The sequence below is a fragment of the Desarmillaria tabescens genome (assembly GCF_030435595.1).
Source record: "Desarmillaria tabescens strain CCBAS 213 chromosome Unknown EV420scaffold_14, whole genome shotgun sequence".
Lineage (NCBI taxonomy): Eukaryota > Fungi > Basidiomycota > Agaricomycetes > Agaricales > Physalacriaceae > Desarmillaria > Desarmillaria tabescens.
In genome coordinates, this window is record NW_026848313.1 from 101,833 (window position 1) to 126,953 (window position 25,121).

The 25,121-nt window shown below is 49.4% G+C and overlaps 12 protein-coding genes across 12 annotated transcripts; 8 read left to right on the forward strand and 4 right to left on the reverse strand.

The window, feature by feature from the left end:
* Window positions 1–11: 11 nt before the first annotated feature.
* On the forward strand, window positions 12–1,496 carry EV420DRAFT_1536156 (acid phosphatase/Vanadium-dependent haloperoxidase). Its single transcript, XM_060472858.1, has 4 exons — window positions 12–330; window positions 383–615; window positions 666–1,008; window positions 1,059–1,496. Exons 1-4 carry the CDS (start codon window positions 225–227, stop codon window positions 1,424–1,426), a joined length of 1,050 nt encoding a protein of 349 aa, XP_060331675.1. The 5' UTR covers window positions 12–224; the 3' UTR covers window positions 1,427–1,496.
* On the forward strand, window positions 1,497–4,099 carry EV420DRAFT_1536164 (glutamate decarboxylase). The gene is made up of 17 exons (XM_060472859.1): window positions 1,497–1,585; window positions 1,633–1,668; window positions 1,721–1,834; window positions 1,895–1,946; window positions 2,003–2,101; window positions 2,157–2,180; window positions 2,234–2,251; window positions 2,304–2,466; window positions 2,518–2,693; window positions 2,742–2,834; window positions 2,888–2,928; window positions 2,978–3,030; window positions 3,080–3,434; window positions 3,484–3,596; window positions 3,644–3,728; window positions 3,779–3,805; window positions 3,863–4,099. The coding sequence occupies exons 1-17, from the start codon at window positions 1,574–1,576 to the stop codon at window positions 4,013–4,015; spliced, it is 1,614 nt and encodes a 537-aa protein (XP_060331676.1). The 5' UTR covers window positions 1,497–1,573; the 3' UTR covers window positions 4,016–4,099.
* Window positions 4,100–4,333: 234 nt separating this feature from the next.
* On the forward strand, window positions 4,334–6,833 carry EV420DRAFT_1763196 (DNA polymerase alpha/epsilon subunit B-domain-containing protein). Its single transcript, XM_060480733.1, has 8 exons — window positions 4,334–4,385; window positions 4,432–4,625; window positions 4,676–4,797; window positions 4,853–5,002; window positions 5,067–5,117; window positions 5,173–5,337; window positions 5,387–5,971; window positions 6,092–6,833. The coding sequence occupies exons 1-8, from the start codon at window positions 4,360–4,362 to the stop codon at window positions 6,611–6,613; spliced, it is 1,815 nt and encodes a 604-aa protein (XP_060331677.1). The 5' UTR covers window positions 4,334–4,359; the 3' UTR covers window positions 6,614–6,833.
* EV420DRAFT_1536171 (Cupredoxin) lies at window positions 6,834–8,070 on the forward strand. The gene is made up of 5 exons (XM_060472860.1): window positions 6,834–7,248; window positions 7,299–7,444; window positions 7,493–7,515; window positions 7,569–7,679; window positions 7,730–8,070. The coding sequence occupies exons 1-5, from the start codon at window positions 7,004–7,006 to the stop codon at window positions 7,904–7,906; spliced, it is 702 nt and encodes a 233-aa protein (XP_060331678.1). The 5' UTR covers window positions 6,834–7,003; the 3' UTR covers window positions 7,907–8,070.
* On the forward strand, window positions 8,054–11,712 carry EV420DRAFT_1536174 (high-temperature-induced dauer-formation protein-domain-containing protein). Its single transcript, XM_060472861.1, is given in 18 exon segments — window positions 8,054–8,201; window positions 8,215–8,392; window positions 8,448–8,480; window positions 8,533–8,590; window positions 8,641–9,145; window positions 9,198–9,431; window positions 9,595–9,649; window positions 9,700–9,743; window positions 9,769–9,824; window positions 9,874–9,908; window positions 9,996–10,053; window positions 10,105–10,253; window positions 10,302–10,504; window positions 10,552–10,849; window positions 10,878–11,052; window positions 11,188–11,225; window positions 11,254–11,353; window positions 11,384–11,712. 17 exon segments carry the CDS (start codon window positions 8,279–8,281, stop codon window positions 11,632–11,634), a joined length of 2,406 nt encoding a protein of 801 aa, XP_060331679.1. The 5' UTR covers window positions 8,054–8,201; window positions 8,215–8,278; the 3' UTR covers window positions 11,635–11,712.
* Window positions 11,713–12,002: 290 nt separating this feature from the next.
* Window positions 12,003–12,771, forward strand: EV420DRAFT_1674295 (uncharacterized protein; the record flags this gene model as incomplete). Its single annotated transcript, XM_060479132.1, has 2 exons — window positions 12,003–12,092; window positions 12,132–12,771. 2 exons carry the CDS (start codon window positions 12,003–12,005, stop codon window positions 12,468–12,470), a joined length of 429 nt encoding a protein of 142 aa, XP_060331680.1. The 3' UTR covers window positions 12,471–12,771.
* A 299-nt stretch (window positions 12,772–13,070) lies between these two features.
* EV420DRAFT_269086 (uncharacterized protein) lies at window positions 13,071–14,360 on the reverse strand. The gene is made up of 4 exons (XM_060481476.1): window positions 14,054–14,360; window positions 13,828–13,995; window positions 13,649–13,774; window positions 13,071–13,595 (listed from the first exon to the last, which is right to left on the reverse strand). Exons 1-4 carry the CDS (start codon window positions 14,103–14,105, stop codon window positions 13,318–13,320), a joined length of 624 nt encoding a protein of 207 aa, XP_060331681.1. The 5' UTR covers window positions 14,106–14,360; the 3' UTR covers window positions 13,071–13,317.
* A 552-nt stretch (window positions 14,361–14,912) lies between these two features.
* On the reverse strand, window positions 14,913–17,483 carry EV420DRAFT_1674299 (uncharacterized protein; the record flags this gene model as incomplete). Its single annotated transcript, XM_060479133.1, has 7 exons — window positions 17,386–17,483; window positions 16,950–17,339; window positions 16,232–16,879; window positions 15,765–16,033; window positions 15,659–15,713; window positions 15,449–15,606; window positions 14,913–15,395 (listed from the first exon to the last, which is right to left on the reverse strand). Exons 1-7 carry the CDS (start codon window positions 17,468–17,470, stop codon window positions 14,913–14,915), a joined length of 2,088 nt encoding a protein of 695 aa, XP_060331682.1. The 5' UTR covers window positions 17,471–17,483.
* A 119-nt stretch (window positions 17,484–17,602) lies between these two features.
* On the forward strand, window positions 17,603–19,518 carry EV420DRAFT_1763201 (uncharacterized protein; the record flags this gene model as incomplete). The annotated part of the gene is made up of 7 exons (XM_060480734.1): window positions 17,603–18,052; window positions 18,104–18,184; window positions 18,245–18,442; window positions 18,483–18,942; window positions 18,996–19,011; window positions 19,065–19,284; window positions 19,337–19,518. The coding sequence occupies 7 exons, from the start codon at window positions 17,603–17,605 to the stop codon at window positions 19,454–19,456; spliced, it is 1,545 nt and encodes a 514-aa protein (XP_060331683.1). The 3' UTR covers window positions 19,457–19,518.
* On the reverse strand, window positions 19,519–21,257 carry EV420DRAFT_1536182 (beta-lactamase-like protein). The gene is made up of 4 exons (XM_060472862.1): window positions 21,126–21,257; window positions 20,489–21,072; window positions 20,304–20,438; window positions 19,519–20,254 (listed from the first exon to the last, which is right to left on the reverse strand). Exons 1-4 carry the CDS (start codon window positions 21,239–21,241, stop codon window positions 19,854–19,856), a joined length of 1,236 nt encoding a protein of 411 aa, XP_060331684.1. The 5' UTR covers window positions 21,242–21,257; the 3' UTR covers window positions 19,519–19,853.
* Window positions 21,258–22,421, forward strand: EV420DRAFT_1536184 (uncharacterized protein). The gene has a single exon (XM_060472863.1). The coding sequence runs from the start codon at window positions 21,352–21,354 to the stop codon at window positions 22,237–22,239; it is 888 nt and encodes a 295-aa protein (XP_060331685.1). The 5' UTR covers window positions 21,258–21,351; the 3' UTR covers window positions 22,240–22,421.
* Window positions 22,326–25,112, reverse strand: EV420DRAFT_1641698 (glycoside hydrolase; the record flags this gene model as incomplete). Its single annotated transcript, XM_060477270.1, has 9 exons — window positions 22,326–22,345; window positions 22,398–22,500; window positions 22,551–22,621; window positions 22,689–23,996; window positions 24,047–24,376; window positions 24,422–24,494; window positions 24,542–24,632; window positions 24,678–24,879; window positions 24,935–25,112. The coding sequence occupies 9 exons, from the start codon at window positions 25,110–25,112 to the stop codon at window positions 22,326–22,328; spliced, it is 2,376 nt and encodes a 791-aa protein (XP_060331686.1).
* Between the last annotated feature and the right edge of the window lie 9 nt (window positions 25,113–25,121).

Consider the following 25,121-nt stretch of genomic DNA (forward strand, 5'->3'; position numbering starts at 1 on the left):
GTTCGCTTCTTGTTTTCTCTGTCTTGTTGGTGAAACGAAGTCCCCTCTGGCCTAAGCATTCAATCTGGTTGAATTTTAATACTTTTGCGATGCTTTTCTTGGAAATGCTACACAACTCCAGTTTTGACTCTAGTCTGCTCCAGTGGAGTTCGGTGATCGCACTCTACGTCACTTTCTGGCAATCATTTAAGTGGAACCACTGATTGAGCACCAACTTTGTAACTATGCATCACTCAAACTTCCGTCTCGGTATATGGCTCAGACTACATGGCGAGGATCTTATTACCATGGCCCTCATGGGCGCCCTTGGACTTGGAATATATGAAGCTTGTATGTCTACGGAGTTTTCGTCGTGCATTACTTAGCTCACTGAGTATTGCAGCTCCTGCACCCAGCAGATCTTTCCCCGTATACTTCCAGGACGGTCAAGTCGTATACCCACAATTTGTCTATCCTCTTCGTAAAGAAATCATACCCATCGCGGCAGCTCTAATTGCATTCTTCGCCCCCTTCTTCTTCGTCTGCCTCTTTCAAGTTCGCCGGCAAAGTATAAACGATCTCCTTACTACCACTATGGGAGTTCTCAAGAGCTTGATCACCGCTGCTGTCTTTCAGGTGCTTATTTTTCTGTTATCTTGTTGCCTTGTGAACACCAACCAAACCAGGTTTTCATAAAATGGCTCATTGGAGGACTCCGACCCCATTTCTATGCCGTCTGTCAACCATCCATTGAACAAAATACCGCTCCATCAGGAACAGGATTCGCCTCTCTTATGTATGACCGAAGTGTTTGTACTGGAGACAAGAACGAAATCGACGATTCCCTGGAATCATTTCCGTCTGGCCACTCGACTGCGGGATGGGCAGGGTTGTTTTACCTGGCTCTCTATCTGAATGCGCAACTCAAGGTTACGAGTGCGCATAATCCCGCCTTTTGGAAAATGGTATTACTCTTTTGCCCGCTTTTGGGGGCAACCCTGATCTCGTGCGCGCTAACAATTGATGAATGTACGTGAATTTTCATCCACATTTAAACTCGGTATTCACATTTTGTATAGATCACAACTGGTACGACGTACTTGGTGGCGCGGTCATCGGTATCTGCACAGCTCTGGTTGCTTTCCGACAAACCTTTGCCGCGGTGTTTGATTTTCGATTCAACCATCTGCTTCTTCCTCGCACGACCTCCATCTTTCTCCGCAAGCCTGTGACATCTACCGGTCAAGAGCCGTATTTTTCGTATCACATACCTCGGGAATATACAAGTGAAGAGCTTCCGTTTACGCGTGAAGGAGGTTGGGGCTGGGGTCAGGAAGCATATGCTGGTGCATCAGGCGATGCCACGGCGCTAGGAACGAATGGTGAAGTCCGAGGAGATGCAGGGCAGAGAGGTGATCTAGGTCAGGAGAATGTGCATGTTGTATGAATGTCGCCTTGCCTGCCCGTATTTTTGTATCATACATATGACCTCATCAATATCATTCCACGTGGGTGCTATTTCTGTTGAATGCCCCCCATATAAGACCCAAGGTCCATCTGAATTATATCCATTCTCTCTTTCCTTCTCCCCATCATGCTCACCAAGGTCCGTGACCTGCCCGTACCTAACCCACTTTCTCATCCATTTTCCAGCACGTCAACCCAGACCGCCTCGTCCAGGAATCTCACGTATGCCGATATTGTCCGTTTTGTGTCTTGCAGCGTGCTCATCGATTTCTAGGATAAGAAGGGACATCCTCATTCTCTAACGCATACAGATCCCGACGTTGTCCAACACTCGTACGGCGCTCGATATGGAACCAGCCCGATCCCAAAGTACCATCTTGCTTCCAAGGCACGTTCGAGTACTCGTTGCTGCTGCGCTATATATACTCACCCTTGAATTGTTGTGCAGGGCCTCGATGCCGAATCATCTTATCAGCTCGTTCATGATGAGCTCGCGTTAGGTGGCGTATACTTTGTTGCTACCTTACCGGCACTGGCGCTAACGATGCTCCACTAGATGGGAATCCCGTGTTGAATTTGGCGTCCTTTGTTTCGACTTGGATGCCTTCTGCAGCCGACAAGCTAATGAATGAGAACATCAACAAGAACCTTATAGGTACCTGTTTACTCTGAGTGTGGGTACATGCTAGTCTCTGATGTATGTGGACAAGATTGCGATGAATATCCCGCAACTCGTATGTGCCTCGAATTCTTCTTACCTTTCGATTTCACTGATCGCAATTTCTAGAACTTCTGCATACCCGGTGTCAGTCCTCTTCTCCGGCGTTCACACCTATTCACTAAACCTCCCACGCAAGGCATCTCCATACTAGCCAACCTGTGGCATGCTCCTTCGGCCAAGCAGGCTATCGGGACTGCGACAACAGGTTCTTCCGAAGCTATTCAGCTTGGAGGCCTGGCCATGAAGCGCATCTGGCAAGAGAAACGCAAAGCCGCTGGCAAGAGCATCCATGAACCTGGGTAGGCGCGTCGTTTCCGCAGTAGAAGCGCGTTAACTGATCGATCTAACAGCCCTAATATTGTCATGGGAGCCAACGCACAAGTTGCACTTGAAAAGTTCGCTCGTTACTTTGAAGTCGAATGCCGTCTCGTTCCTGTCTCCGTCGAGAGCAACTACAGGCTTGACCCAAAGGCTGCAATGCAATATGTCGACGAGAATACTATTGGGGTTTACGTTATTCTCGGAAGTAAGATCTGATTATAATGCTGTGAGTGTGCTGCTAACCCGTATATAGGCACCTACACTGGGCATTACGAGCCCGTCAAAGAAATGGCAGATCTTCTCGACAAGTATGAGGCTGAGACTGGGAATTCGGTTCCTATTCATGGTATGGTCACGACAAAAATAGCACAAATGAACCTAAAATAACACAACTTTCAGTCGATGGGGCATCAGGTGGTTTCGTTGCACCATTCGCGACGGTAATTCAATTATATTCTATCTCCTTCACCTTGCTCATCCTGCTTATAGCCGCATCTGGTGTGGGACTTCAAAATTCCCCGAGTTGTGTCTATAAACACCTCGTGAGTATGATACTGGTTTGGAGCGAGTCTACTCACTATTTATAAAAAGTGGTCACAAGTTTGGGCGCGTCTACTGCGGAGTTGGGTTCGTTGTATGGCGAGACAAGGCCCATCTTCCTAAAGATCTCATCTTCGAACTTCACTACCTGGGGTCGGTCGAATATTCCTTCTCCCTCAACTTCTCTCGCCCAGCGGCACATGTCATTGCGCAGTACTTCAATTTCATTCATCTCGGATTTGAAGGCTACAGGACCATCGCCTTGAACGACCTGGCGAATGCTCGACTTCTCAGCCGGGCGCTGGAGAATAGCGGTTACTATACTGTCCTGAGTGATATCCACAGGCCTGCACCTCATGTACAGAGCACTGCGAAGCACGGTGTCGGTGTCGATAGCAACGTCGAGGTATGCTTGTTTCGTAACTTGGATGGTATACACGCCTAACACTTGATAGAATTACATGCCAGGACTTCCTGTAGTGTCGTTCCGCTTCACGGATGAGTTCCAAAAGCGGTACCCCGATATTCAGCAGCGTTGGATTCAAACTCTTTTGCGTGCGAAAGGATGGTGGGTTGATATCTTATGGTCCCAAACATATTTTCACGTTGATCCAGGATTGTTCCAAACTATGAACTCGCTCCCAACTTGCAGAACGTCCAAATCCTCCGTGTTGTCGTTCGCGATAGCATGACTGCTACGGTATGTAAACTGGTCGTTTATGCGACATGCACAATCTAAATTTCTTCAAGCTTGTTGAGAATCTTGTCACTGACATTGTAAGTGTTGACGTTCACCTCGTTGTTTTTTGGAATAGACTAATACTATTCTGTTAGATTGAAATTACTGAAAATCTCATGGACAAGGACAGTCCGGCCCATGCTCTCAACGCTTTGGAGTATGCATTTGGTAAGACTGAACAAAAACGCGGGACCTTGGACGCGGGTGCTGGAAGCGAATCGAGTGGCACCTATGCGAAGCCTTGTTAAAGACACTGCAGAACGTAAGTACTTGGTAGTTGAAATGTGTACGATATGAAGAAGCCAAATTCAATGTGACCGAATTGATTCAAATCTTTTTTTATTTATTTGAGGAGCGCGGGAGATTCTATGCAGATGCCTGGCTTGATGTTTGAGCACAAGGAGTAGTTTGAAAACTCAAACAGCCGTTCGGGGTATTACCATCGACTAATACTCTAGCATTAGAGTTGTATGGATATGTTCTCGCCATTAATATTACTTGTATGCAGCAAACAGTATCCGCGGAGTCCGGGCCGTAAAAAAGCGACGACAAACATCGCGTCGCGTCTTGATACCTGCCATCACCTCGCAACATGGGCAAAGTCAAAATCGACGACGTGTACGTGCACCAACGATGAAACCATATTGCAACTAATGACCTCCAGACCTGTGCCTACGACGCCTCCTCGCCGGAGCACGACCTTGCTCCTCGACGCCACCGACGCGACGCCGTCATTCCGAATCGGCGACACAGACAAGTCTTACAAGCACCAATACTCCAACATTTATTTTACTCGACTAAGCGAACTGCGAAAACCTGTGGAGGAGAGGGCGCTGCGACGATGGGCAAGTGTCAAGGGTGCGTGTATCCGTGTTTTGTCACTAGCTTTATTCAGCTGGTGGATACAGGAAATCCCCGCCTCGTCCGACGCGTGCTAGAGGTTGTCAAATCGCAACTGTGCTACATTATCGGCACGGTGTACATGGACATGCCACTTAAACCGAACGTCTTGGAAGACATTGCCCGGGATGTAAGCCATGGAGGTCTCTTTTGCCACGGTCATACAGGGCTAACGTCGTTTCTAGCACACCATACCGCCGCCTCCGCCTCCGCCTAAGTACTACTCGGATGAAGACAGCATCCTGCTCGAGGACGAGTCTGGGCGGTTACAGCTCGTCGGAGAGCGCGTCAAAGCGGCGGGGCTGGTGACTGGTGTTGTTTTAGCTGCGCTCGGGGTGGAGACGCCCAATGGAGAATTCGAAGTGGTGGATCTATGCTATCCTGGACTTGCCTCCTCAGGACGAGGATGAGGATAGGATGGAGTTGGACGGTGCTGATGAATGGATAGCGGTAGGTGTCTGGTCTAAGTATCGGCTCGCCTTCATCACCGGACGTGTCACTGCAGATGCTTGTAGAGTATCTCACGGGAGAAGAGGGCGGTGCTGAAGACCAGGGATCCTGCAGCTCGTATATCTCGACTTGTGATTGCAGGGAAACTCTCTTGGCACCTGTGATTATTCCTGTCAAAGGGGAGCCTACTGCCGAAGGGGATGAGAAGAAATCGGCAAGTGTTAACATTGATGTTATAAAAAAAGGATCTGTTCTAAAAAGAAATACAGCGGGGCAAGTACAATTACGATACGACGACGTTTTCTCCTCATCCGACACAAACGCTTGCTGGACATTTGTACGATATCGGACGGGTAATGCCTATCCATGTGCTACCGGGTGAAGCAGATCCCTCGGGAACGATTCTACCTCAGCAGCCGTTTCCACGGGCTATGCTAGGACCGGTGGCGTCGTTATCATCATTCAAGTGCGAGACGAATCCAACGTATCTACGTATTGGGAGTGGCAAGGGGGTGACACGAACGATGCTGGTGAATTCGGGACAACCGTTGAACGACATGTTCAAGTACCTGGATTGCCCACCGAGTACACGGTTATCTATTCTAGCGTCGACACTGAACTGGAGACACATGGCGCCTACAGCTCCCGATACGCTGTGGTGTCATCCGTACTTTGGGGTAGATCCGTTTATTATGAGAGAAACGCCGGATTTGTATATTGTAGGGGGACAGAAAAAGTTTGGGACAAAGGTAGTGAGAGAGGATGGAAGACGGTGTCGGTTGGTGCTTGTTCCCGAGTTTGTGAAGACGGGAACGGTGGTGCTGGTAAATGTACAGAGTCTGGAAGTGAAGACGGTGAGGTTTGGGACTGATGGAATGAGTTGATGAAGTTATTGTGTACATTATTCGTCCCATTTGATTGCAGACGGAACCCAGTAGGCTCTGCCGCACTGTTCGTCCTGATCGTCGACCCAGCAAAGGCCGTCTCTGGTGAGCATATTCTCTAGGGCTGCAGCGGGCCCGTTCCCGAGACCAGGACTTGCGCTCTACCAGAATATCTGGGACGATCCTGCCTCCCAGTTCTGTGGCAATGGCAAGGATGACAGTCTGGTCGTCGTCGAGCTCCTTGACGACACTACGTACCATCTTGCGGCCTGCAATGTCGACGACGGCGTAACCTGCACCAAGGGGCTGAAGAGACTTGATGCTTCGGATGACGTCGTCTTCATCGATGGCGCCGCCTGCGAGACCCCTGAGCTTTGTGACGAGCCTGATGAGCTCTGCCATGTCGATGAGGCCGCCGTTACGGTCGCGGGTTGTGACGCAGACAGTCGACGATCTGGAACGCCTAGCTCGTGCTGCCAATCTGCCATGCCTAGCATCTCTGCCCACCATCCGCCCTTTCGTGGACCTGCAAGAGGGTCGACGCCAATAGAAGAGCACATTTGCTGGAATGCATGGCGAAAGGCGGGATCCCGACGGATGGAGTCGCGGTGAGTGGCGGCGAAGCGGGCGAGGGCGGTGCGAAAGTGGGTGAGCTGAGCGTGGAGGTGATCTACCTGTGACTGTGAAAGGGACGTGGGAAAGAGCAACGAAAGAGCGTTGGTTCTGTTGTTGACGTTGAAGCGCGGCGATTCCTCCTCCTCGACGATGCATGTCATGTCAAGGCAGTGACGTCACTCTCTCCTTTTGACATAAAAGTTACACGCCAAGTTTAACTTAGAAACCTACTTTGGGGCTGAAATGTCCACCCACACTGGGCCCCTCGGAACAGCTTGCACTAAAAAGTATCTGTACTTTACACGCTCATGGCTGACTACAAGTTCTCTGGCTGTGCATTTCTCTCATGGTTCACTTAAAAACTGACACCCAGCGTGGTATTCGCCAATGTTCTGCCTCGCTTCCACCCTCTTGTTCTCTTCTCTTGTATCTGCTCAGTTATACGGCGGCGGTGGTGGGGGTTCACCTGCTACCACTACCTCTGCTGCTGCTGCTGCCGCTGCCGCTCCTTCTGCTCCAGCAGACACGCCCGGTCACGTCAACATCGACGTTGCCTTCAACAACGGCTTTGTCTTTCACCCCGCCAATGTCACCGCTTCCAATGGAACCCTGGTTACCTTTTGGTTCCCAAAGTCTGTCGTTTCTTTTCCTTCCCTACCCCAGTGGTCTGACTCTGTTGTAGCAACGGCCTGACTCACTCTGTCACTCAGTCCTCGTTTGCTGCTCCCTGCACATTTCTTGCTGCCAATGGCTCGTCCCCTAGTGGGTTCGACTCTGGTCTCACTGCAGGAACTCAGTTTTCCGTCAACATTACCGACGATACAAAGCGTATGTCCCTTCTTGTGTACTTGTTCCCCATTCTCATCGCTATTGCAGCCATCTGGTTCCACTGCAAACAGGTTTGGCCCACCCTTTGTTTCGCTCGGACACCAAGCTAACTCTTCCCTACTAGGTAGACCATTGTGGCATGGGAATGGTCGGCTCAGTCAACGCCCCATCCACCGGCAACACATTCGAAAGCTTCCAGGCTGCTGCCATGAGCATCGGCAGCTCTGAGACACAGGTACTACCCTTGCCTTTTTCCCTTCCTAGCTCTACTAACCACCGACGTAGGAAAAGGATAATGGAGCGGTCACTGGTGGTGTCAATGGCGTCGCCACTGCTGCACCTGCTACAATGTCCGCTGCTGCAGGCTCAAGTTCGACGGGCTCGTCGTCGTCGTCAGCCTTGAGGCTCATTGCTAGTATTCCCCTTGCAGTGCTGGCCGCAGTGGTCGTCCTCGTACTTTAGTAATACTAGATCCTCGTACTTAGATCCATGGACTCTTTCAGATTAATTATCGGCCCACAATGACATTTCTCATCTTCACCATCATGAGTGCGTGCGATTTGAAACACTACTACATTTGAGCGCTTCTTCACACAGGTACCCTTGTATTATGAATCCTTCACAACATTCAAACCCCGAAGACTGGTTCTTCTCGGGTGTGAATTCAGGGTGCCTCAGTGTGGCAAAAAGAGCTCGTTCCTAGCCGCAATTGTCCTTGTACTCTCACGACAAAATGTTGCAACCGCGTTTTCGAGTAAATGATCAATTTGAATGATCAGCATGTGGCTGTGCTAAACTTCCTGACCTGCTTCCACGTTCTCCGCTGCGGTCGACATGTTTTCGAGTATACCCCAAAAGCTCACTTCGCAATTTGGCCTGCTTCCAGATGAGAAAAAGCTCGCCTTTCGCAGTCAGCCAGGCGGTCTCTCCAAATTGGCCACAGTGCGGGTACGTCCGTCTCTTCCAACGACTACTTGGGAACTCGCGTTTACTTTTTGCTTAGAATATACCAGAAAGCGATAGCTACTGGGATCAGGTGAGCACTGTATGTCCTGACTTTTGGAATTGAACTGAACTGAAGCATACAGTATGTCAGCCTCTTCGACTCGGCGTCAGAGGTCTTCTCTCTTATCACTCCAAACGACAGTACGCAACGCTATCTTTCCCATAAATTGCATCGCTCATCATCTATCTAGTCCGTCGCGCCCTCCTTGACGCCCCAGAGAACATCGCCACCCTTATTCGTGTCATCACCTCCCGACTCTTCAACCTCGTATCCGACCACACATTCCCCTCCGCTTCCAACACTTCCGTCACCGCCCTTGCATCATCGTTCATCAAGGCCGCTGGCTCTGCAGACAGGAACACGACAAAGGAGGTGCTTAATTGCCTCCGCGTTCTGCAACGCGTCTTACCAGTCGTCTTTGAAGTGGACGGCGAGGCGAGTGTATTTGAGCTCGAGGTGCTGTGGAAGAGGCAGCAAGTTGACGAGGGCTTGGATGAGGGGACGCCACAGTTCGTGATTGAGGATGAGGACGACAGCGAGGATGAAGCAGGGACCGCGCCCCCGAAACAGACCAAAACGATGCCTTCGTTGGGGGAGAAGCTGTTCAGCTGCATCATAGATCTCTTGTTCTGTTGCGGTTTCACGCTGCCCACCAAGATTCAAGTCGACCACCACAAGATAAACTATGTCATTTGGTATGTATAATGCTTTCCCTCTATCGTCGTTCTTCTGCTGAGATGCACCAAGGGAAAAGGGCGTTGGATCGACGACAGACCCAGGCGTCAGCAACCAGTATGACAGTAACAAGACCGAAGTCCTGCGCCTCCTCCTCGTCCTCCTTTCCAGACAGATATACGTCCCATCATCGTCGCTCTTCTCCAAGCCCTCCCTGTACACCCTCCACCTCGTTCAGAAAACACCCCGACGCGACGTTCTCACCATTCTATGCTCGCTCCTCAATACAGCTATGAACTCGGCTCAGTATCAGCATGACTGGGCGGTTACCCTACAATCACCTCGTGTTCAAGGGCGAAGACCCCAGATCAACCGCTTGTCGGCATGTGTCTCCAAGTGTTGATAGCTATTCTTGACTTTCAGAGCGGCGGGGCGAGGGACATCATCACCGAGACCTCGGAGAAACCAGACATTCCGTTCCTACCGCCAAAACAAACTCTTTCCGGTATTTCCTTATGAAACTCGTAAGTATTCATTTAGGTTGGACGCAGCGATTACTCATTTTGGTGGTTAGCATCGCACGCAGGATTTCACCTTTATTCTGGACTGGCATACTCGGTATCATGAATCAACAATTGGCAAGCGTGAACAATCTACTTCCCGGTGCAAGGAAATCTATACCCTACGTTGCAGAAATAGGTGGGTTTCATCTTCTGATATCACCCTGTATGCTGATATTGGGTGTCAGTACTATTTCTATGGAAGATGATTGAACTCAACAAAGTTGGTGTTTCCCGATGATCAAGGTGCAACACAAATTGATCCAGCACCTACAGAAATTTCCGCGCATTTGTTCTGGATACGGACAAGGCCACCGATCTGATTGCCCATCTTCTGTGCTACAATTTAGAGATCAAGGACAAGCCTCGTATGTTCCCTTCGTTGCCGTTGCCATTCAGGTACTCATAAACTGTCTTAGAACAACATGGACTCTGTAGAACACTATCCTATATTATCCAAACACTTTCAGCAGAACCCGCGTTTGGGAACAGACTGGCGTCACCCATCAGAATACAAGTTCCCGCAAAATGGAGCATGTCAGGAACTGCTGCTGATTTCATGATCAATGTATGTTTGTAACCTCTTTTGTCGTATCATTCTCACCATGTGTCAAAGGCAATTTATTCTGTGGTGGCAACCACTTCTGGCTCTCTTAATTCACTGTATCCCGCCCTCATCATCACGCTGTCAAATTTGGCGCCCTATTTCAAGAACTTGAGCGTGACATCTAGCGCCAGATTGATCCAGCTGTTCACGTCCTTCTCGAATCCCCTCTTCCTTTTGGCAGATGAAGGACACCCTAGACTTTTGTTCTTTATGTGAGCGCTCCACCCGAGATGTACACGTCTTTCTAACAGTTCCCTAGGTTGGAAGTATTCAACTCTGTCATCCTTCACCATCTAGCGGAGAATCCTAATCTCATATATGGCATCATTTCATCCCATAAGACGTTTGAGGATCTGGGAACGTTTACGCTGTCTCGGGGATTACGAGAAATCAGGCGTGTCCAGCTAGCAAAGGAGGAGCAGAATCGTAAGACTACTGCCAGAAATCCTAGAGAATCCGCGGAAGGGCCTGAATCGCGCACTGAGAAGGCGCGGCTTCTTTCAAGCGAGTCTCAGGACCAGCTGGAGGAAGTCGCCGATCACGATGCGGAGACGTCGGTGGTTGTCCCCCTGATGTCGCCGACAGCTGAAGTCTATCCCAACAGCTGCTACTGCAGATCCTGCGTCGTCCGTGTCTGAGAAGGCCCGAGGTAAGATGAAGGAGAGACGTTCTCTGTCTTCCGATACCACTATCAGCCTTGAGCGGGTGGCTGCTTCTGGTATTGGGAGAAATGGCTTCATACCTACTCATGACTGGGTTTGTATTTCTTGTACCAACGGATAACATATTGCTGACCACGTGCTTTGTAGGTGTCATCTTGGCAGGAAGGGTACGTGCAATTTAATATTTGAACAATTTGCATACTAACGCGCCTGTCATCCCAGCTTACCCTTAGACCCTGTCATGCTAGTTATATCTGAGCTCTTACCAAAAGTGCCAAGAACTCCAAGCATCACGGCAGAAAGCCAATTCAACGTCTGCAGTCTTAGATTTCCTAGGGTCAGTAACTCTAAAAGACGTATTACCTCCCGTTCCTCCCTTAACACCTCGGAAATTCCTTGGTCAGTCAACGTTCCGCTTATAAGCTCCAGTGTCGCTTATTACTGTACACAAACAGTGGTCGGATGCTTCCATCGTATGGTTGACTTCTTTAATTTGGGGTGAAATCTACGTTCGAGGCATGACTCCTCTAGGAGTATGGAACTCGACGAGTGTTCGTCTGTTTTACGTAAAGCACTCGCAGATTCAGCAGCGCCAGATCACAGGAACTGTGTCTAGTGTTGTTGGTGGGTTCCTAGGGAGGACGAATTCGGATACTTCTATAGCGTCACGGCAGCGGTGAGGGGAGAGCGATTTGTGTTTACGTATCTATATTTGTTACGGAGGATTTCATAAATTATGCGTCATTGTTTTCTGTTTGCCTTGTGTGCAAACAACGCGTTTTCATGCGCACCACCAACATTTCGCCCTTTGACAAGCTTCTTGGCGTACAACGAGTCGCTCTTAGGAAAGGTAGCGAAACCTCAAGGTTCGCGACGATACTGCTAATACTCCGAACAGGAAATTATCTGACTCCCGACGATGTACTTTTAGCTCCGCCTGAAGAATTGGCTCGCAGATGCCGAATTTCGCCCTTGGAGGTCAAGAGAATCGTCGAGATTCTGTTTCAGGACGACCTATGTAGGATCCAAACATTACAGGAACTTGCGCATGAAGGCGAAGGAGAAGATTACGACCGGAGACGAGCACCTTGACCGTGCCCTTGGCGGTGGTATACGGACAGGAATGCTGTGGGAAGTTGTTGGCTGAAAGGTCTGTCTTTTGCAATTTCTCTCCCAGTGCTCAGTTCTCATTCTCTTCTTAGCTGCGGCTGGAAAAACACAACTGGCCTTGCAGCTATCGCTGCTGGTGCAAATACCACCGAGGCTTGGAGGGCTTCTTGGCTCGACTTGCTATCTGACGACGTCCTCGGTACTTCCGACAGTGCGTCTGCTCGACATCTTGGATGCCCACCCGTTACTGTCTCCTTCATTATGTGGACTCCACGACGTTCACACCATGTCGTGCCCTACGATACCCGTGTTAATCCACGTTCTATCCAGCACACTTCCCCAATTTGTCGATTCAAGGCTCACAGGCCAAACCTGTGAAACTCTTGGTCATCGACGCTCTTGGTGAATTGTTCCATACCACAGACAAAACCACCACAAAGACGCTGGTCCAGCGCTCCAGGGATATTGCTGAGGTATCCTCCTTGCTTCATATTCTTTCGAGCAAATACAAGATCGCAGTTCTTGTTCTCAACGAAGTCGTGGACGCGTTCGACCGAGAGCCAGTAGAGACAAACGACAATAGCGTTTCGTACAATGACGAGTCTCGCTGGTTCGGCCGTGCTGACAGCATACCCGGGGAAGATAGGAAAGAAGCTAGTTTGGGTCTGGTTTGGGCAAACCAAGTCAACGTTCGGATCCAGCTCTCTCGCACGAGCCGGCGCAGGTATCTACAAGATTCTTTCGCGGAAAAACGTCTGAAGCGCCAGGGCTTGAGCGCGGCTGGTCCCTCGAGGCTAGCTAGCTCCGAAACCGATCAACCGACCCTCATCCGACGACTGAGTATCATTTTCAGTTCTGTGTCTTCACCGGCGTCCCTGGATTATATAGTTGGCCCAGCCGGTATCTCGGTGTTGCCGGATGGTGACCGTACGCCCAACATTGCTGTTCAGGCCCAGGTCTCGCAGTATTCACGGCCAGTTGCTGAGCCTTTAGTACTGCCATTGAGCACTCAAATTTCACCCCTGGATGTTGGATACATCGAAAACGGGAATATATCTGTAATATCTGAACCTACCGGCGTCGATATGGATGGAGAACCTGACATTGAGTGGGAAATCGGCGATAGCGCACCACCGGATACTCTTGCTGGACTTGACACATCATCTGATCTATAAAACCTTTGACTTCGAGACATATGTATTATTGAACGAACAGACATAGTTGCGCAGGAATAAGGCAAGTGGACCCAGTTTCTAGTCTAGCGCCACGGTGCTCCATCGTTCCGAGTCTGGAATTCGACAGCTTGGTTCTAGTTGCACCCTCGGTATGACGGTTCTATGAGTCCTTGATGGATCCCAGGGAGTGAAGCTGCCTATCTTGTACTCCGTTGTTATGTGGCCCAATTCCATCGAATGCGTCCTAGAAAGGTTCACCGTATCATTACTGTATAGTCTGCGTACCACTCGGGGAGGTTCAAGGACGGGCGGGGGGAGGATCTTTTCTCTGTATGTAACAGCAAAGCCAACGATGCCTACATTTACTCATCAGCACTAGATACACAAGAAATACGAGACCATGACGTGCCTGCCAGTGGTGAAAGCCACGATAGAACAGCCAGAGCAATGGCCAATGGTTTCGGGTTCGGAAGTGCGGCAAAACTCTGGATCAACTGTCCTTGTACTTCGAGAACAGTGGTCAGAATCGACGATGCTATAAAGTGGATCAAAATCGAGAGAAACGGCTATTTTAAATGGAGGACTCACAAAGAGTAATCACAAAGAGAACGCTAAAAGTCACCATACTGCGAACCTTTGATACTTCGTCAATTTCTTCTTTGGACCACCACCCGTATCTGAGGTACCTCCAGACCATCGTATATAGGGTAATGACAGGTGCAAGTCCGTCCAATAGTATCAAACATGCTTCCGCGACTAGTAGAGTGATTCATAAGTTGATTAGCGAACCAACAAAAATTGTGGGATGGCGTACCGCCTATAGACCCCGCAACGAGCGAGGCCATCAGCAATGACACCATGGTCATATTCACAAGGACAGATGAAGACTAGAACAGACGAGGAATATTTATGTTAGCATTCAGGAAACTTGATAGAAAATGCCACTGACCATATACCTCAAATCTGATAACTCGATATTTTATAAAAATTGGCCTCATAATTTACGAGGGAAAGGCGGTGAAAGAGTGTTTTGGACCGCGAAATCGCGTCTAATGGGACGTGGCGAGCTGGCCAGAGCTGCTGACAAGTATTTGGGCTGTTAGTAGGTGAAAGAGATCAAGGGGAGATAAACTCTTTATATCAATGGGGAATAGGAACCGGGCAGGTGGCTAAGAACCCGACATTGTCTTTGTTCACTTTGTCCATCATCACAAGTCTGAGGATATTTTGAGGCTTCTCCACTTACGGAACCCTGCATCGTGGCGTTATTCATGAACAAAGGAAATCGTGATAAAGAAATTTAAGAGAGACCATCATCGAAAAGCTTTCCCTCTTCCGGATTTCGATGGGACATTCTAGATTCGCCACCCTTCCCATCCTAATAAACGGTGACCTTCCAAAAGACAAACAAGTAGTGACCCAAACCAGAGCGAGATGCCGTTAGGTATAAACGCAAAATTCGGATGCAACGGGAAAAGACTTGTGTTTCGCATGCACCTTCTGAGACGATGGGATATCCAATCCCTGGTTTGCGTATCGACAGATTTTTCTCAGAACCAGACTGGATTGAACTTTATGAAAGAGTACAAGACGTGAATTTTAAAATCGATCCGGCGTAGGCGTCCAGTCCTACTAAAATGAAGAAAGATAATCGACAATAAATAAAGTCCAAGTCACTCATCAGAGATATAATCATCCGACATCAGCAGGGTATAAATCTTCTTACTCAAGGCATCCCCAATAGGTCTCCCACTCTCCCGGTTTATATCGGTCAACAGCAACTCTGCCTTGGGTACGTCGCTCCTAGCCTTCCGCTTTCCTTTCGGCACCTGCGGACCACCATTGCTATCTTCAAATTCTTGCATCACCCGCTGTAGATCTTCCGCTTCGCGAAATGCCACGTATAGACTGGTAGGGGTTGGGTATTTGTTCAGGATAGCGCCCACCTTCTCTGCGCTCAAACCATGCACGCTCAATAGCATCTTCGCCCAGACAGTGCTCACAGTTGTGAATCTGTTCTTGGAGTTCAGAGACTGGAACTGCGTAAACGTGGTCAGATAGACCCGATCGGGATGGCGGTCTCGGAGCATCTTTTGCGTATCTAGGTAGCTGTGTCGTCTGATAGCTGTCGAGGGAATGATGTACAGGTCTTTCTCCTGATACAAGTCATGAATGAAGTGAAGTCCAGAACAGAGGGGAAGCTGCCAACCTTGTAGGCATCCATTAGACCCTTATGTACACCGACATACCAGGTAATGGTGTCTTTTATATCACGCGTCTCTTTTACCATGAAACCATCAACGACCTGCGTTGATGACAGTGCGGTATTGATCTGAAGTTCATACTCCTTGAGAGCATGATCCACCTCTGAATAACATGCCATTGAGCATGAAATAATAAGATAGAGAACTCCACTTACTGTAATTCTCAACAAGGTAGTATACGTGCGTGATACCAGACTGATGCAAACGAAACTACAAAACATAGTCAGAAGGGGGGAGACACTAAATGAATGAATGGATAACCTTTTGCTCATGAAACCGCTTGTCTTTGACGATACTGTAGTGCAGGTCTTTCAATGTTTTCCGTTCTACGATGGCATCGAGTACGACTTCATCCATCTCGTCGCCAAATCGATTTATCTTCCGCGCAATCCAGCAAGCGTCGGCCAGAACCAGCGCTCGCACCTCCACTTTGATGCCTCGAGCTTCTAGTTGTACTTTGAAATAGTCCCGATTCCGTTGATCTTTAATTTCCCGATTATCCATAATCAAAACAATCTCGTAAGTACGAGCTGCAAAAATAATCGGATCGAAAGGAGTGAAGTCCATTGGATCAACCAAGGAATTGTCAGTAGTTTGGGTTGGCGGAAGATTTGGAATGGCGTGGGAAAGTCGGGGTCGGTTACGCGTTTGAGTTCTTGTCGGATCCAATGGCGGCATAGTTTGAGTGCGTGCCATTGCTACAGGACGGCCACTGATCCTACTCGGACCTGCATCACTTTGAGACCTGCTCGCACCAAATGCACTAGGTGCAGCGCTTCTAGGAGGGGGAGGACGTATTGGGCTCCTAGACATTGATGCAACCCGACCAAAATTCAAATTCGACAAAGTCACATTGCTCGCCATTGCAGGTGGTTCATCTGCGATAAGGGCAGCTTTGGCTCTGGATGGAGATATTTGTGGGGTAGAAGGCAGAGAATATGTCCCAATTCGTTGCAGACTGGAACGGGAGGTTGTTGCCTGGTGGGGAGCATTGCCAAGCCTTTCCTCTATAGCCTTCAATCGTTCTTCAATGGAACTGACTGTCGACGTGCTTGCTTTGGAATACGATGTTGAAGCCTGCCTGCTAGGATCGAGAGAATACACTGTTCTACGTTGTCCAGCAGTTTCCGCAGATAACAGATCAGAAAGGGACGGTCGTGCAAATTCCTCTGGTGACAGTGTTGATATTGGGAAATAGTCGGTGTCGTCAATATCCATGAAGGCGGTAGCTGATATCCCATCGCCTGAAGGCTTGGAACCATAGAGCCGTTCTTGCATGGCGTATTCACGCCCCACCAGATATCGAACTTTATAGCCCAAGCGATGTGAATTTTCCCCGGAGTATCCTTGAATATGTGCTTCATTAATATTGCTCACTGGGTGGTCAGAGTTGTCTCGATGGCAAGTCAGTATATAGATGCAGCGAAAACTTCCTAATTAACACACCAAGATAACAAAACTGGAAGATATTATGCGGGACGGCGTCGGAATAATCGCCATCGGAGTAGGCAGGACGTTTGACAGGACGTGATCCCGAGGCATCTCGTGAACTCACAGATCGCTTCCCCGTCGAGGGTCCAGCGATTGGGCTGTCATCATCTCGCCGCTGTGCAGCCTTCTTGCTCGGTTGTCTGCCACGCTTTTTTGGCGTAAGCGGCAACGATGGAAATTCAGTGCCACCGACGTCGACACCGTTCTGCTCCATTTTCTTCTTGAGAAAGGAGGCGATTTTGGGGCCGATGTATTTGACTCGTGTGACTGAATGAATGTCAACAGGCTCTGGATATTCTCGTATACCTCTAAGCGCCTTTTCATAGGTGAAGCAAAAGTTTGAGTCTAGTGTGGAAATCAGATAGGATGCTACTCAAATACTTATACGTACCGGGCGTTTTCTCTTTCAGTTGCATCAGTTTTTCTTTCAGCCATCCTTCAAATAATGGATTGGCACACTGTTTTCGCGGAGGCATTGGGTGTCGCAGAGTGAAAGGCGGAAGTAAAAGGCCAGATTTTTAATTAGAACGCGTTGTTGTACAGCCACCATGTGCACCGTGTTTCACCGATTTATTTAAACTTTTTCGTCCGGGTCCAGCATCCAAGAGATGGCATCCTCGAACTACCCTGATATCTGGGAAATTTCTGACGATGACGACGACGATAGACGCCCTTTACAATCTTCATTGCCTTCAAGCAGTCAGCTCAACGGCAACACTGGTGGTGACGAAGTTGTATTGATCACTGACACCGACTCTGACGACGACGAGCCACCCCCTTCAAGCCAAATTCCTTCCTCATCTCAGCCTCGCCCATCTTCACCGCTTACCATCGATTTGACGCGAAGCGACGACGAAGAACGTTATTCCGATGATGACCGCGATGACCTCCCCACCTTTCGTGCCACTGCATCCGACGACGACGATAGTGACTCTGATTTACCGCCGCCAGAGCTTCTTTCCCAGTCGCGTAAGCGGAGGCTCTCACAGAGCACAAGTACCGACGCCAACGGTTCTCCTAGCAAAAAAAGCAAATCTCAATCATCGTCACCCATTAAGGTTCGTCTCTATCGTATCCATGTATTGCTCTTTATTGACGAAGCGTTCTAGATGCCTCTAGCGTCTGCATCATCTAGCCCAGACAAGGCTCAGACTAAACCAAAACGCAAGCGTAGAACGTCTCAAGAGCGGGTGAGCCCTCTCTCCCCCTCACTTCAGGAGTAGACACCCAGCGGACCTATATTTTTATAGCGCGACGAGGAACGGGAGAAAGAGGCGCGTAGAGCTCAGAAAGAAAGAGAACGCGAACTCAAGAAAGCTGCTCAACTTGCTGCGAAGGAACAAAAGAAACAGGAAAAGATCGAAGCTGCCGCCCTGCTAGCCCAGAAGAAAGCAGAAGCCGCTGCCATGAAAGATGCTAATAAGCTCCAGAATAACAAAAGGGAAATGGTGAAAAACAGTGTCCCTCATTCTCTCCGATTCTTTCCAGTACGCGCATCCGGAACTCCTGCCGTCCCTCAAGGAGAGACTTCGTGGACTCGGCGGCACTCTGTTATTTGGACGCCAGCTGCTCCGGGACCATCACACGATACAGTGGAAGATGCGTTCCAATAAGCGATACAATGTGGAAACGAGAAATTGGATCCCTTGCGAGGAGTACGAGGACTTGCAGTCCACGGCGTTACTCTACATCACCGGCGCGAATCTGGTGCATTTGGTGCGCACAAAGACGTTAGTGCAGACGGTCAAGGATTTTCGCAATGCCCACGGTAACCAGTCTAGACATCACCAGACTTTTATCATGGTCGAACGCCTGGAAAAGGAGAGGCAACGAAATGACGTCCACGAAGCTCTTGCAAGTTTGAATATTACTTGTCACACGCATCATGTCTTTGTTGAAAGCGTTGAGGAGGCTGTCGAGCGATTGTACAACATCACTGCCGATATAGGTTAGTGGACTGGTTCCATCTCCCACCATAGTGGACTCACGCACAATGTGTAGGTATCAAGCCATACAAGTGCGTAGCATCAGCAACAGAACCCTTGAATATCTGACCAAACATTTCGGTAGATTGATCGAAAGGTCACATCTCCCTTTTTGTGCAGATTTCAAGCAAGTTGAGACTGGAAAGACCTTCAAGGAAACTTGGAACCGGATGCTCTGCCAGATTCCTGGCGTGACATTTTCGAGCGCACAAGGTATTGTACATGAGTATCCCACAGTTTCGAGTCTCTTTCGAGAGTACGCCGAGAACCCAGCTGCTGGCGAGCTTTTACTCCAGGATTGTGTGGTAAGCAATACGCACTTGATCCTCCAGTTATCCGTTAATTCTTTTGATGTAGGTTCGTGCACGCGTCGACGGGGTGCAGAATGCTCGAAGGTTGAACAAGGCACTTTCAACCAGAGTTCACGCGGTAATGTGTGGGGAGGATGAGTTGGCACTAGTCGCTAGAGGTGCTTAGATGAGCCTCATCTTTCTATTTACTTACCATATTTCGATCATACCCTTCTTCACCCGTTTAACACTTGAAGCTTGAGTTTTTGAATCTGTATACCGGTATTGACCTGACGATGGACAACCTTCCTACGCAGGTCAATCACCCGCTGTAAATACTGCTATTAACGTAGTATTGAAGGAGGCAAAAGGCGAGGAAGAATGTTCTCCCCTCACAATCCCTAGAACTAGGTCAAAACTGGGTAAGAAAGCTTTCCAGTATCCACATCCGCATTCGAGTGTCTCCATCCATCGAATACTGTTCCAGAGCAGGGCAGGATGGGTACGGGAGCATCAGGATTGCACCCATTGTCGGTTGCCAGGCTGCGCAACCGTAGAGGAATATGAAATTATAGCTAGGACTGCTACGAACGGGCATATCGTTTCCTGGGATTATAATTCTGCGATCTCCTAGGATAGAGTCCGTCCGTATGCTGTCCATCGCCGTGATGATTCCACGGTACCCTTGAACCCGATACAAATGCTTGCTCCTCTTCCTCAATTTCGGGAGCAGGAATGACGACACGCATGTAATCCCAGGCGGCGCGCGCAGTACCCTTTCCCCAGGCCTCGTTCGCCTGACGTTCGATCTCCTTGATAACACTCGCCCTGAAGCCTGCACCACTGGCCGCTGGGAACCGACTTCCGATATGATTAAGGACCAGTTTCTGAGCATCGATGGTGCGCGCAAATGCACCAGCAAGGTCGGGTGTTGAGTGACCACGAGCGAAAGCGGTGCTCGCGACCGTCTCCTTGGAGCGTTTCGCTTTGGCGTCGATGTGGGAGTCAATATGGGCGTCAGTAGATTCATGAACGAGGAGAGGATGTTGGAGACGAAGTAAATCGGTTAATGAGTGGGACGAGGGATGTTGCATCGTAAGTATCTCCAAGAATGACTATTTTGCGGTACGGGCTAACAGACTCTCGGAGGATGAAGCCAAGGCATGGATCTGTAGAAGAGGTGAGATCTAATTTCCTATGTTTGATTCGTGCGGTGCACCTCGATGAGCAATGGGTCCTGCATCAACACAGATATCGCCATAAAAACCAGGTCCTGTGGTAATTTCTGGCCAAAAGCCACCTTCAGACACTATGTCACGACCGGGAGCCTCACTGGAATGTAAGTCCTCTGTTGTACATGGTGTCACGGTGTCTTCTGGGGTGAGCAGTTCGTGGACAACGTATTTATCGTTGGACCGACTGAGAGTCATTTTCATATTCAGCCGGACAAAATTTCGAATGCCTGCTGGACCATATATTTCGACTGTAGGATCAGGCTTTGGATGATGCTGCGATTGTGCCGTCGGCAGAGGTACAGGATAGAGCACGTTACGCAAGAAGGTAATGATTCCCATAACATGATCGGCATGCATATGGGTGATGAAGATCTTGTTAACGCGAGTGACCTTGAGGTGCAGGGCGTGTTCGTAGGTGACCCGCTGGTTGTGGAACTGACGCAATGTTCCTTCGGCGCAGTCGACCATCCAAAGGCTTCCGTTATTGCAGACGCTGGCGACGAGAGACGAACAGTTGCGAGTGGGAGAAGGACCGCCGCCACTGGAGGTGCCCAGGAAGGTGACTGAGCTGAAAGAAAGGTCATTAGGTGAAGAAAGATCAGGCAGGTACCAAGAACATACAAAGCGCGAGCCATCTGCTCGTCGTTGAGCACGATGACGGGATGATGAAAGGGCTTGAAGGAATGGAATGGTCGGACGTGGGAAAGGCGCGCTACCAGTGAACGAAAGAGAAGCATAACGCGCACGTGACTATGCAGTTCGGATTTTACGCTTTAACCACCAGCTAGTACGCTCTTTGTTGGCTTCCAGGCCAGTAAGGCTTAGGATTCCAATCCCGCCATTCTCTATGCCCGCCACTCGTTTCCCGCCTGCCCCGCCGTCGTCGCCCGCCATGATGCGCCCTAACGTCATCGTTTTCCCTCCAGAGGAAGACAGGGAGGAGCCTTTTTGCTGCTACGATCCCGACGACCCTGTCGACCATGACTCTCACATCCTAGCCGATGCTATCCACCGTCTCGTTCCTTCCCACAACACTGCCGAGCTCCTTCTCGAAGACCTTGACGTTGATGACGCCGACTTTCTCGTCGGTAATGACCCTGAAGACGACTCCGAAATATACGAAGTCGTCCGTGTCAGCCGTCACCAGTCGCGCAGTCCACCATTGCCTCAGCCACCACCGCCCCCACCACACCAGCAAAAACGGTCCAAGACGTCCTTCTTCAAGGCAACCAAGGCATTAATACGGCCCAAGGCCCAGCCGGTGCTCCCCCCTCCCCTGCGTACGCGGCAAAGCAATGCGTCATTATACAACGAGTTCCCTCATCCGGATGATGAGGAAGAAGAGAATGTCGACTGTCGCGCACCGTCACCTTCACCGACAACCCGTTCATACATGACTAGACGCCTCAGCATGCTCAACCTCTTTTCCTCCTCTTCACCCAGCCTGCCTTCCATGTCTCGTACTTCAGATTCATCCTCGTCTTCATCGTCTGGGCCAGGTACCCCTGTTGATACAGAACCCAGGAGGAGTACCTCCATACTCAACTTGCGCAGGTTCCCGTCATTCCGGAGAGAGAAGGGCAGTGCAAGGAGCAGGGCGAAGGAGAGTGTGTCGGCACCGCAAATCTATCAGCCACCACCAGCTCCCCCAATTCTTGGCGCGGATACCAGCATCGAGATGCGACTAGATTCGCTACATTTTGACGACCTATCCTTTGATCCAGACCGATTTTGATATCGATTACCCTTGCATTCCTTTCGCTTTCTTATGTATGATTTAAGTTCATCACGACTCGTTACATACATGTCATTATCCTACTATTAGTACTTTTCAGACAAAACTGGCACGCTATTCGTCAGTTACATCGTTTTTGAAATAAAGTTGTAACTCACTTAATGTCACCAATGATGTCCAGCCTGTGAACGGATGACTTCGTCGTCCTTCACCTGTCAAAGCATCGTACTGCTCCCATACATATCCTGTACGCTGGTACTCCTGAAAAAGACAGTGTCAGCTCCTCTCTGTCAAGATATGTAACAGCATACCTTGAAAACATTATCCACCACGTTTCGCCTCAGCTCCTCATATATTTCTCGTGCTTGCGCCTGGTATGGTCCTGGCCGTGCCGCGTACGTCTGTTACTTGTGGAGTCAGTCAAGGAAGCTGATAAGATAAACATCTACCGGCCTGATGCAAAGCTCTCAAGGCTAAGAAGTTCATCTGCACCCAAATTGGTCCCTTCCAGTAATTCTCTCCTTGTCCAAATTCTGGATGGCTGGCGGACAAGCTTCGAAGGCCATATGGAGACCATAGATGCTCAGGATCCCGAACGAGATCGAGAATCTTGCCAAGGTGAGGGGAGTCCACAGGCACGAGTTCCAGCAAGAATGGGAATAGTGACAAGTATCCCCGATGACAAACGTGCATCGATTCATCTTCGTCATCTACGGACGTGTCGCAGTACATCCCTTGCTCCTCATTCCAATGCAGGTCATCGATGTTTCCCACAATGTTCTCGTAGATTTCACCGAACGACAAGGCATCATCCATCTCGCCAACAAATTCGGCGATTTCTTTCATTGTACGTGTGAAAAAGCCCATCCATGACATAAGATCCAGGTGAAGCTCCCCGGCATGCGGTGCACTACGTGGATAGTCATCCATCCCTGACGTCAGAACGTGGTTAAGGTTGCGACCCCTCCATCGGTACGCCTCAGTTCGCGAACGGGCTTGCCTAGCATACGGTTTGATAAGCCCGCGCTGCGTGCGCCGGAACCAGTCGTAGTGCCGTCTGAGGGGCTTGTAGATTGATTTCAAGAATGGCAGCGCAAATGCGGGTCTACGAGCCTCAGGGGTATCATCTCCTCGGATATCAAGCGGTGTCTGCTGCGTATCCATACCCAAATCAGCAAGGGACGGGCCGGAATCAGCAGCTTTGACACGGTTAATGTAGGAAGTGATAGCCATGGTAAGTGTAGGCGGGTTCGCATACTTTGGGTATTGCGTTTGGAACTCAGGTGGGACTTTACTTCTGGCCTCCTCGCCAAGAATCTGTTCTCTTCCCACCCAGCCATCGTCGTCGATCAGGTCGATCCAGCTCTTGAGTATTTCCAGTGCTAAAGCATCATCCCATTGTCCGATATGTAATAGATGGAAGCCTTCATCCCAATAAAACCCGCGAGGGAAGAAACTGCGACTGGGCGTAGCAGTGAGAAGAGATTTGGGTTCAGTAAGTTTGGGACCACGCTGTTCCGGAGGGATATCGTCATCAGAACTTTCATCATCTTCGTCCCATTCAAAAGAGAAGGATCTGTCGATGATGGAGGTGCCATGGAAATATCCTACACCTCCTATCAAGTTGGCTGTGATATCTTGTGAAAAGGCTTCAAGTTCAGGTGTGGATGGATACGAGGAAGGAATGGGGAAGGCACGAGAGAAGCGTGAAGAATACGACTTGGTTAATGAGGGAATGCCTTGGTCCAGAACGGCAGCTATAGGCGTGTAAATGCTTCACATACGTGTCAAAGGGAGAAGAACTTACAGGTAAGCTTTTGGGTAACAGATGCACTATCAAAAAACACATCAAACTGGAAAGGCCCCGTAAATGTTTTCTGGACAGCGTAAAGGTTGGAGCCACTGTAGACATCATCGGGGAGCTGAAGAATGAAAGAAGGGTCGGGAAGTCCAACCGCCGGGTCTGCATAAGGTGTAATAGCATCTTGGGCTCGTTTGATCATGGTTTGGAGGATAGAATCGCGTGCCTGCCAGATATGTCCAGAAGGAATAGGTTGTCCTAGGTAATGGGTCTTGCCGGCACGAGCAGAGAACGCGGATGCATGAGGACCCTCAGTGATGTATGAATTATCAGGACCTATAAGCAATTAGGACAATGAGTAAGTCAATGGAAGAGATCTACCGTCAACTATGCGAATTGTGAACTCGTCCAACTCGGGTGTCGATCCAGAGAATTTGACTTCGCCATCGAGTCCCTGAAAATTATAAGTATACATGCACTGGATATAGTGCAGATGAAGACCGACATCTTCATCTTCATCTGTGTCCATATCCTAGGCCTCCTAGGCCCTCCAATCCGAGATACCAAATGAGGGAAGGGCGTGAAATTGCGGCTATTGTAAGTCAGGACATGGGAGAATGTACGAGGACAAGTCTACTTACAAGGATCGATGGGTTCTCCTTTGACACGAGCCGCCCAACTGCCACCATTTTCACCCCCGCTAACCTTGATGAACTCTGTTGTAATTCGAACATTGTTGAGTGGATCTTCGATAGTTTGTACGCCGCCTTCGCGAGGGTCATAGACATTCCATGTATACGAATGTAGTTGGTCATCCTGAGAGCATGCATGACGTGCTCCTGCAGGATTTTTGTATCAGTAGGACGCAGAGGAAATAAGCAAGACAAGACGCACGAGAGATTGACTGGTAATCATGAGCACCGAACCAAATGAGACCAGTCATAAGGCTTTGGGGTATTTGTGGACGCATTCCAAAGTAAAGGTTGGGTCTGTATGCACCCCAAAGAGTGTCACTGTCGCCTGATGCGGCGACCAGCACTGCGAGGAGCGGCAACAACCATGGCATACGCATTTCGCAGCA

Coding starts and splice junctions, on each gene's coding strand:
- EV420DRAFT_269086 (XM_060481476.1), bottom strand. CDS start 14,105: ATGACCATGGTGTCATTGCTGATGGCCTCGCTCGTTGCGGGGTCTATA. Junction 13,996..14,053: donor CGTTGCGGGGTCTATAGGCG/GTACGCCATCCC, acceptor TCACTCTACTAG/TCGCGGAAGCATGTTTGATA. Junction 13,596..13,648: donor GTGGCTTTCACCACTGGCAG/GCACGTCATGGT, acceptor GAGTAAATGTAG/GCATCGTTGGCTTTGCTGTT.
- EV420DRAFT_1536182 (XM_060472862.1), bottom strand. CDS start 21,241: ATGCTTCTCTTTCGTTCACTGGTAGCGCGCCTTTCCCACGTCCGACCA. Junction 21,073..21,125: donor GAGCAGATGGCTCGCGCTTT/GTATGTTCTTGG, acceptor CCTTTCTTTCAG/CTCAGTCACCTTCCTGGGCA. Junction 20,439..20,488: donor AGGACCCATTGCTCATCGAG/GTGCACCGCACG, acceptor CCTCTTCTACAG/ATCCATGCCTTGGCTTCATC.
- EV420DRAFT_1763196 (XM_060480733.1), top strand. CDS start 4,360: ATGGGCAAAGTCAAAATCGACGACGT. Junction 4,798..4,852: donor TGGAAGACATTGCCCGGGAT/GTAAGCCATGGA, acceptor CGTCGTTTCTAG/CACACCATACCGCCGCCTCC. Junction 5,118..5,172: donor GTGCTGATGAATGGATAGCG/GTAGGTGTCTGG, acceptor GTGTCACTGCAG/ATGCTTGTAGAGTATCTCAC.
- EV420DRAFT_1536164 (XM_060472859.1), top strand. Junction 1,835..1,894: donor AGTACCATCTTGCTTCCAAG/GCACGTTCGAGT, acceptor ATTGTTGTGCAG/GGCCTCGATGCCGAATCATC. Junction 3,806..3,862: donor AGAATCTTGTCACTGACATT/GTAAGTGTTGAC, acceptor CTATTCTGTTAG/ATTGAAATTACTGAAAATCT.
- EV420DRAFT_1536171 (XM_060472860.1), top strand. CDS start 7,004: ATGTTCTGCCTCGCTTCCACCCTCTTGTTCTCTTCTCTTGTATCTGCT. Junction 7,249..7,298: donor GTTACCTTTTGGTTCCCAAA/GTCTGTCGTTTC, acceptor ACTCTGTTGTAG/CAACGGCCTGACTCACTCTG. Junction 7,680..7,729: donor TCGGCAGCTCTGAGACACAG/GTACTACCCTTG, acceptor CCACCGACGTAG/GAAAAGGATAATGGAGCGGT.
- EV420DRAFT_1536156 (XM_060472858.1), top strand. CDS start 225: ATGCATCACTCAAACTTCCGTCTCGGTATATGGCTCAGACTACATGGC. Junction 331..382: donor ACTTGGAATATATGAAGCTT/GTATGTCTACGG, acceptor TGAGTATTGCAG/CTCCTGCACCCAGCAGATCT. Junction 1,009..1,058: donor CGCGCTAACAATTGATGAAT/GTACGTGAATTT, acceptor CATTTTGTATAG/ATCACAACTGGTACGACGTA.
- EV420DRAFT_1536174 (XM_060472861.1), top strand. CDS start 8,279: ATGTTTTCGAGTATACCCCAAAAGCTCACTTCGCAATTTGGCCTGCTT. Junction 9,650..9,699: donor GGTATTTCCTTATGAAACTC/GTAAGTATTCAT, acceptor TTTGGTGGTTAG/CATCGCACGCAGGATTTCAC. Junction 11,053..11,187: donor ACCTACTCATGACTGGGTTT/GTATTTCTTGTA, acceptor GCTTACCCTTAG/ACCCTGTCATGCTAGTTATA.
- EV420DRAFT_1536184 (XM_060472863.1), top strand. CDS start 21,352: ATGCCCGCCACTCGTTTCCCGCCTGCCCCGCCGTCGTCGCCCGCCATG.